The sequence below is a fragment of the Cygnus atratus genome, chromosome 20, assembly GCF_013377495.2.
Source record: "Cygnus atratus isolate AKBS03 ecotype Queensland, Australia chromosome 20, CAtr_DNAZoo_HiC_assembly, whole genome shotgun sequence".
In the NCBI taxonomy this organism is placed as follows: Eukaryota; Metazoa; Chordata; class Aves; order Anseriformes; family Anatidae; genus Cygnus; species Cygnus atratus.
Window position 1 is genome coordinate 9474590 of NC_066381.1, and position 9480 is coordinate 9484069.

Genomic DNA, 9480 nt, shown 5'->3' on the forward strand with positions numbered 1-9480 from the left:
GGCACGTTACACACGTGTGCACACACATAACCACAAAGCAAAACAAAAAACTGTCTGCCAGACACAAAGCTCTTCTTATTAGATGTACAGTGGCCAGGACAAGTCCGATGTCAACACAATGTACTGCCGTACATTTTTCAGAAAATGCACACTCATTTGGACAAGAATATTTCAGCAGGATAAACTGAGCTGTTTTATGAAAATTCTTTAGCTTAAATCCAAATGACTACTCACAGTCTCTTAACTAATTGATCACCTTGCAGTATAAAACTGCAGTAATAGCAGGAGATATTTCCTCTTTAGCTCGGTATCTTAGTGACACCTAATGTCCGTTTTCTGTAATACACTTCAAAGAACAAAGCAAAGCATTTCTGAACCATTTTAATAATCTATTTTGTATAGTAATATAGAATTGGTCTGTGTTCAAAATGTTGTACAAAACTTTAAACTATGAAACGATTTTTAGTGTTCAAATTCTTTCCAGGGTTAGATTTTTTTTAAAAAGTGAACAAGCAACAAGCTAGCTTTGCTACATCACACACTTTTCTGCTCTAAAAAGATAAAATAGGAAAACAATCCAAAGATATATTTTTTGCTCCATTTAAGACAAAGCCAATAAAGTTAGAATTAGCCACGGTTTCTCAGGACATACTAGCAGATAGAAATTCCAATATTATACTGAAATTTAGTAAAATATACCAGGTCTTTGTTTCTATTAAACCCTCCTTCAAATGCCAAAGCTCAGCAGTTTTTCTTCCCTAGCTCCAGCTAACAATATGCAATTAAGAGGGGAAAAAGCCAGGCCTCCCACACCCCAGTGAACTCTATTAATAGACAGTGCTTATCTTTTGGTGTACAAAATAAAGAGCATTTTCTATTACAGCACCTACGCTACTGGTATATAAACTTGTCCTACACAGCTAACCCCGAAGTAATACAAAAAGATACATATTTCAAAAAGGCCATGCATTTTATTAAGAGAAAGAACTCCATCCTCACTACATTATTTTGAAGAACAAGGTGTTACGAGCAATACTTTTTTTGAGTTAAGAATTTTATGACCTACTGTACTAAACTTTATTCTATAGTTCAAGAAATTTGGGGAAAACTTCCCAAATTAAGACCATGTGCTCATAAACCATTCTGAAGCACAAACTGCAGGGTGTGTATGACAGCATAAAATCAAACCCATATGCACGTAGAGACTTTAATAAAATTAAAATTGCAAATCATGTACATGACAAACACCGCGATTGTAAAATACTATTAATACTGTCATGCTTGCATTCCTAGGACAAACAAATTCTTTTCATATTTTTCCACCCTCTTTTCCCTTCTGTAGGTTAAAAAGATCTGTCCTTTCTGGAATATAAACTATTCTACAATGTCAAATGCTGCTCCCAATTAGACTCCGAAAATTTACCTAAAAGAAATCATTTGTAATAACCCCTCAAATCTGAAGGTACATGAATTCAAGTGTTTGATCTATGCTCAGTACTAATCTGAAGATAAGCATATTACATGCACAGCATATGACAGTGATGGTAAATATTGACTCTAACCACTTTAATAGGAAAAAATAAAATATTAAAGTACTAGCACACCATTACAAACAAAAACACCTCTGTCATAGCAGAGAAGGTAACTGGTACTCACAGGTATGCTCCAGATTTGCATTCCATCACTGTAGCCAATCATCAGCAGTAATGGTGGTTCATTCCCAGTGCTATGTATTTCATGAAACTCCATATTCCTTGATGTATCTAAATCGGGTTTAAATATTAAAGACACTGGTTAACAGGTTATGATCAGCTATGGTTAGCATCAGCTACACTGGAGGTGTTTTCTCACTAGGCATTTTCTCAATGCTTGTTCCCATTCTTGTAATTAAAGGTAAAGAGATGTGTCTTAATTTCTTACACTGAAACAACACTAAAATATATTTTTAGGCAAACAATAGATTCATTAAAGTGGAGAAAAATATTCTTTATCAGTTATCACAAATACCTCCAAAACTTCTATAGCTCTTTCTCCAGTCATTAATAAAACGTCGCCAACTTTTCAAATAGAGAAAAGACCAATAAAACAAACGTTAACAAATACTGCAAGTACAAATGCACAGACTGATCAAAGCTCTTTCTAAATACTGAATTAATACTCTTTACATCTACTTTATGAAAAGAAAGAAATCCCCAGGAACGAAAGTGCTACAGAACATAGTAAGCAAAAAATTAAGCTTTTCTCAAATAACGCCCTTTAAAACTACATTTTCAAGACTGAACAAAAGCTCACTGCAAGCATGTGAGCATCAAAGAAAGAGAGGAAATATTCAGGATGGTAAATGAGCATGTACTCAGGCCCAATCAGATTAGGCTGTATAAAAGTCAATTTAGACAGAATATGACGGATTCTGAAGAATATTCTAAAGCATTTTTGTTATGCTGTAGAAAAGATCCTGAAAAGAGAATGACCAAGAATTTCTGAAAATAAACAAAAGAGGAAAAGAAACCCTCAAGGAAAGACTTCAACTAGCTGGACATAAGGCCATGTACCAGTTGATTGGTGTTTTCTAGTTCTAACAATCATGCATTTATGAACCGACACACTCTGTGCCATTTCAACAGCTGGAAAACATATAATCTTCACTATTAACCTATTGGAAAAACTGAAAATTCCCCATCATAGCTCTGGCTACGGTTTCTATTACTTCATATGAGACCAGAATGAGCCTTTATCCTAGAGCTCTAGGCAGGAAAGAAAGACATTAGACAAGAAACAGCACAAGCAACTGCAAAATGTTTGATTAATGTAAGTAGTCGCTAGACAGTAGCATTCAACCTTTCCCCTTCAGTCCCTAACCTTTGGTTCTTCAAAAAAAAAGCAGCTGGGACAGACAGAGGTAAGACACCTCTTTTATTATCTGGAGATGTACTTGATTTGATACAGTTAGCAAAAGCCTATGACCATTTCCTCTTCATGTCTTGATGCTGAACACCAGCTGCCAGGCAGTAGCCTTTGCTGATGACTAAGATACACTGGAAGTAATAAGTTAACATTTTAAGAATATTTTGTGGCTACGCCTTTTTATTTCCCTGAAAGACATGATAGAACTGTCTGATCACTCTCCCTACTAGCTCCTCCTTTCTAGGTTATTATGAATTCTATCACATCGCTGAAAATATATCCAGGACTTGGACTGGATTCACAGGTAAGATAATCTGGCTTTGAAACCAAACAGTGGATAAAATAAATTCAGTCCTATGCTTTGTCTTCAACTACCTTAAGGAAAGAAAAAGGACTTTTTCATTTGGTTTGCTCCTCTTCCTATGCAAGTGCTAGTTTGCCTTCAGATGAACTGGTAAGGCCGATTTGTTTTATTTAATAGGTACTGAATAAAAATACAGTTATTCACTTATAAAAAAATGAAACCATACCATTTAGATCTGCATTTTCAAATCTGACCCAAATGATCTTCTCCTTTTCTTCTGCTGGTGGGGTACCACTGTAGGCCTGGACGAAAAGCAAAAGGGTTGAAATAAAGTTTAGCACCTATTTTTTCTCCCTTTATAGAGCAAAGGAGGGAATGTAAACTAAAAACTAAAAAATAAAACCAGTAACATTGAGATACCTGTCACCAGTACTATTGTCACCAGTATTACTGTGAGGTTTTGTTTCAAAAATTAATGGATTTGTGATCAACATAATCCATACTAAATTCTAACTAACTCAAAAATTCTAACATCGCTTATTAAAGTAGAAGTGACAAGCTATATATAACAGAAAGCTTTCTGGAGCAGGTTAGAAACACCACATGACCTACAGTAATGTAGTCAAGCTAAAATACAGCGATTTCTACAACATTTAACTTTTTGTTCTTAGAGGTAGTACACAACAGCTATGCTAGAGGTTCTCACGTGAGACATTTTTACTTCTAAAGTTCTTTTTTTATTCACTTAAAGGCTTTGTAAGCAAGACTGAGGAAAGAAAGAAACCTTTACTATATACTTTATTTTATTGACATGTTCTAGTTCCATTTGTGACATCTTTAATATAACCATTTAAAAGAGAATAAACTGTAATTCCAGAAGAACAGCCCCAAGTTTCAGTTCTGTGTTCCACAGATTCCCATAAGAAGATGAGATACAAAGAGAAACTGTGAAGGAGATCTGTAGTGTTTCCAAGCTGCGTGTTTTACAGTTCTCAGGAGAAACTGCGGTAGTAAGAACGTGAGCTACAGTAGAAATACCATCACTTCCAAATGAATTATGGCAAAATACTGTGCAGTACATTGGAATAAATATGAAACGAGTTCATATAATCACTTTATACATGCCAGAAAAGCAATAACATGAGCTAAAAATACAAATTTAAAAAATAAGTGTGGGTATTGCTTTCCAAAACAAATCACATTCCATGCTTCCAAGGCAAACTGATTTGTAAAATAAAACACAGACCGTATCCTTTAACGACAGAGGAAAAGAAGGTGGGGGAAGGATGCAGCAATCTTTTAAATTGACAGTTTGACTGATTTAATTTTGACCATGATACCAAAAATGCATTTAACAAGTCAATATGAGTAAGAGGATTTTTTTTTAAATATCATTAAAGAAATTCATGACTTCAGTTATTCAAGACAGTCAAATGAGAACCAAGATAGTTTCCTGAGGCTACTGGCAACTAGCTGCAACACTTCTCCACTAGTGACTACAGCTTTCCAAAGAGCAGCAAAACAAAATTAGCTTCCCTTTGGTACTGACAGGCCCATGAGCAATACAGAAGTGACCATTCCAGTTTCATGCTGCTGTATTTCATATTACCTGTGAAAACTATGATCAACAGCAGACAGAAGCACTGTAGTTGTTTTTTTGTTTTGTTTTGTTTTTTATTTTGGTGGGTTTTTTGTTTTGTTTTGTTTTGGAGGAAAAAAACAGAAATGAAAAGAAGGAAGAATGCCCCAGCAACCAGGACACTCCCAAGGCAAGTTAAGTAAAGAAGATTTTGAAAAAAGGAGCAAAGGAGGCAAAAGAAACTTTCTCCTTTTCAGCCAAAGATAAAGGCTGACAAAGAGTGACTATCAATTTGTCCCAACACCAATCCTGCCAGCAGAGCTCATACACAGGTTTCCAACTACAACCCAGAAAAAACACATTTGTAAGAGGCAGAGCAATTATTACGCCCACTCTCTTTTCTCCACAACTATCCTGTTGCCAAAATTATCACAGGAAAAGGCAGCAACCTCTTCCTGCTATTTATATGGTAGCTCTTCAACTTCTGGGCATCTAAGACTTTCATTTAAATTATGACCTATCAGAGGAAGTCTCTAGGCCCAGCTTTCAGATAGTATGCAGCTTATGCTTTCAAAAGCCTGGTCTCAAAATTCATAGTAACGTAAATAAATATATAAGTAATATAAATAAATAAATAAATCGCTTGTGTTTTTAATATTTTGGTCCACCTGGCAGAGACTTCAACTGCTCGGTACACTTTGCATCCTGAACAGTTTTGAAGATGTACACGTACCTGTGGCACAACATCTTGAAGAAATGTAACAACGCTTTCCATGTATGACTGTTCCCTTGAAAACAGAAGGAGAATGTTTCACTACTGAAGTTCAGAAATGGTTGTGAATACACTAAGTAAGACATATCACCAGAAAAGACATGTATTATGCTTAACACAAAGAAAAATACTAAGTATTCAATGCAGTTACTTAACATACTGTCAAACACTGATAATGTATGTAGTGGCCTAGAAGTATGTAAAAAGTCAATTATTTCATTATTTCATAATGAAATAACTGCTCTGGAAAAAGCGTAAAATGTAAGTCAAGAAAGAAACCACGTTCTCCACCTCAGACTGACTGATGAAAGCGAAACAGGAAAATATTTCTCAGTATTTTTCTACTTGACTTGGACATTATACCATGAATAAGAGGACTTAAGCTAATGGTTGGAGGTGCCCTTGCAGGGCAAGAAAACTTTCTGACCTCACATGCGCTACGTACGATGATGAAGTGGAAGTGGCAAAGGACGGAACAAAATCCTAACCAAGAAGTGTAAAGAGATATTTTAGGTTACGATTTTATGGCTTTGGAAGCTTATTCCTTCTTGGAATTTCATTAGCAGCAATGATTTAGAATAGTATATAGTGTATACATTTGTTCTGATAGATTTAAACTAATGTTTTTATTAGCTTAGTCTTGCATGAGCAATGAGGCTCTTGTGTAACTGCTGAGCAACGTACAACATCGGCTGATTGTATTAGATGGTGTTGAAACTACACAAGAAGTTTGTGCTTTCTGAAATGGCTAATACTGAAATATGCTGGCAACAACCTCTATGCTCATGGAGTCTCAAAAAAAAAATCTTTAGTTAACAACTTCAGCAGCTCCAGAATTTATTTGTATTTTGGCAGGCAATTAGTGTTTTTTCTTGCGCTAATGCAAGACTTCTAACAGCAGCAAGGAAAAACTGAAGGTAGGGAAACCTAGGTTCTTGATAGCCAAAGGTATATGTGTTTTCTTTCTGCTTTCAGGAACTGTGCTGCATATGATTCTTTAAAGAGAAACTGGAGTGTTTAGTAGTTAAGAATGAAGTACTCTCCCCTATATACAGCAATACCAAAGATACTTTAAGTCAAATGCTGCAACACCTGGATCAATTTAACTAGCTGACTCCTCTCTGAGAACAAAAATGAATCAAACCCATGAAATTTTGAAGTTCAAAAAGCTTATTTCAACCACTGACTAAACTTGATTTCGTTCAGCAATCCAAGGATTAGCAAATCAAATGAATTTTGTTTTACTGCTTTAAGCAGAGGCCTTACAAATAAGCTGTGGTTTCTGGTGCTGATTCTTCTTTGATTTATGTAGGTCACCAAAACTGTCTTTGAGCCCTTCAGAGCCCTTTATTACCTACCAATAATAATTGTCTACCTTACGGGTATAGTATTAAGTAGCTTTTGAAGTTCCCATGTGGATGCCTACCAGCAAGTGTCACAGTGTCCTCATTTTTCAGTTCATGAAATGAGTACTGGTTTGTGGTTTGTTGTTTGTTTTCCCCCTCCCCCCCAAACTACATCCTGAAACAAAGCTGACGTTTAGAAGATGTTTTATTCACTGTATGTACTCTAAATCTCTCCTAAAGTTGGAAAAACTTCCACAGAGACTTCTTTCTTGTGGTTTGAAAAAAAAGAACAAAAATTTGAAAAAAACATAACAAAAAAACACACAGAACACTTAGCATTAGAAGTCTTAAAATCCATAGCAGAATCAGGTTCAAAAAGTTTATTATTTATACATTTTTCTTCTTTGTAAGTTGACTACCATCTTCTGTTTATAACAATTTAGGAGTTTAACATAAGCAGCAGAACTCTGCAGGGTGCTGCACGTTGCTCAGCATATATAAATTCTCATATAAAATACTTGAAAGCTTTGAAATAAAAAGATACAGCTCATGAACAAGCTGCTATACTTAACCAAAAAAAAAAGTATGGTAATCCTATTATTACAGTGTTTTTATTATTTTTCTAGTGAACAAGCTTACTGAGAAGAAAAGGTCACTGCAAACAAATGAATTTTTTGAGAGATTCCAAAATACAACAAATACTTCTTTCACATGGCTGCAAGACAAACCTCTAACACAATTTATTGTGTTACAGTGGTAGGTTGTATGTTTTAATACATCCATCCCTGTTACAAGGTATTATTACAAGAACAGCAAGAAAGGAACATGGTACACGTGTTCCCCCTAGCCTAAGGAAGAGGTTTGCAGTCATTAATCTATGGCCAATGTGGTGTTTGTTCAACAAAACTGTGTAAGTAAACAACGAAACATTTTAAGATAAAGTATTTGTCTTTAAACTGTACAACTCTGAAGGCTGACCGAAGGTTTTGGTGTATTACATAAACAGCAGCCCACTGAGGGAGACAGCTTGACCTGCATAGGCCCAGGAGACAGGAAAGCAACAACTGCTGACTTTCTTTTATTAGAAAATACTCAATGCAACAAAACTGTATTGTCAGCAGAAGCTCTCAGAGCTGGCTTTGCCAGGGAGTTTGGGCTGGGTTCTTCACATACGAGACAAAAAATATTTCAAATACAGGCTTTTCTTCCAGAAGGTGCTTACGTGACAGCTTGTGGACGAACCACTGCTCCTCCAGTACATCGACTAGGGCGGCGTGGAGATTCTGTCGCCATTGTTTCTTTGCAGATACCTGTAAGAAACGCATTTCTTTTTAATAATAATCCTTTGTATAACAATTGATTACTATACTAGTTCTTGCCACATTTTTCAGAATGATGAAAAATTCCTGAAGAAGGAAATAGCTTACACAAACCTGTATGATAACACCCCTTTACAGCACTCTAAAAAAATTATTTTTTCAGTACTTCAATCAACACACCTCCTGTCATGTATGTGAGCAAAAAAAAAAAGCAAAAAAATCAACACAAAGCAGTATAATAAAATAGAAAGTTTTCTTTGAACTGTACATTAAAGACAATGGTACAGAAATACAGGTGTTATCAGCATTATGTAAGACCGCTATTTATTAATAAGGCACGGTCTTAGAAAATCATGTGTATAAACACATACAGTCATAACTGCTGCGTAATGCGCTTATAAAATCTGTAGTGGGTTACAGTGCAGGTAACATAAAAAGTGTGATGAAACACATTTTACTTTCTTATGTCAGTTTTTCGTACCCCCTCAAGTTTGTCTCCACGCTTGCAGCGTTTCGCATGTGAATTCACAACACCTTCGCTGAAGACAAAAGAGACACCTGAGAGGCACCAGAGGTGCCAAGAACCCGCCCAGCCACTGTGCCCCCCTCACCCCCACCCCAAACCAAAAACTGAAGGGACGCCAAAGGCCAAACCCCCACATGGCACCGACTGTCAGCAGGGCTCCATCCCTGCGGTCTTAGCCCCTGGAACTCGGGGCGTTCCGCAGCCTGACCGCAGCGCGACGCCCGTCCCACCCTGACAGAAACACCGGGCCGGGACGCGCCGAGCCCCCCTCAGACCCCGCCTGCTCGCGGCGCCGGCCCCGCACCGAGCGGCCGAGGCGGAGTCGCCCCGCAGAAACCCTCCCGCGGGCCCCGGAGCCGCTAGCAGCAACTCTTAGGCAAAAAATAAATGAAAATGCAAAAATAAACCAGGACAGACCGCCCGGAGCCCGGCGGCGCCCCCCGCGCTGCCGCCCGGCTGCGCTGTCCGTCAGGCCGCAGCCGGCCGGGGAGCGCCGGGACCCCGCCGGGCGCCCCCCGCGGCCTCCCCACACCCGCTCCGCGGGGCCCCGGCCGCCGCCCGCCCGGCCCCGGCCACCACCCCCCGGCTGCCACCCGCCCCCTCAGAGCTGCCCCCTCCCGCCCGGCCCCGCGCCCCTCACCTGCCGCCGCCTCACTGACACTATTTGGGACCCCCACGGGGAATGACACCCAGCGCACCTCAGGCGCCCAGCCAATCACGCGCCGCCGAG

The 9480-nt window shown here is 38.4% G+C and overlaps 1 protein-coding gene across 8 annotated transcripts in view; it reads right to left on the reverse strand.

The window, feature by feature from the left end:
* BCAS3 (BCAS3 microtubule associated cell migration factor) overlaps positions 1 to 9480 on the reverse strand; it is a 358287-nt gene extending 348807 nt beyond the window's left edge. For 4 of the 8 annotated variants that reach the window (XR_004780836.2, XM_035560852.2, XM_035560849.2 and 1 more), the window contains exons 1-5: positions 9391 to 9469; positions 8128 to 8215; positions 5521 to 5575; positions 3435 to 3510; positions 1657 to 1763 (exon numbers count right to left, since the gene is read on the reverse strand). Coding sequence is in view for 7 of the 8 variants with exons in the window: in XM_035560852.2 (XP_035416745.1) it covers positions 1657 to 1763; positions 3435 to 3510; positions 5521 to 5575; positions 8128 to 8198 (309 nt within the window). In the remaining variant the exon portion in view is untranslated. Of the gene's footprint in view, positions 1 to 1656; positions 1764 to 3434; positions 3511 to 5520; positions 5576 to 8127; positions 8216 to 9390 lie in introns of all 8 variants that reach the window. The other 4 variants (XM_035560848.2, XM_035560846.2, XM_035560847.2 and 1 more) reach the window with 2 other exon arrangements.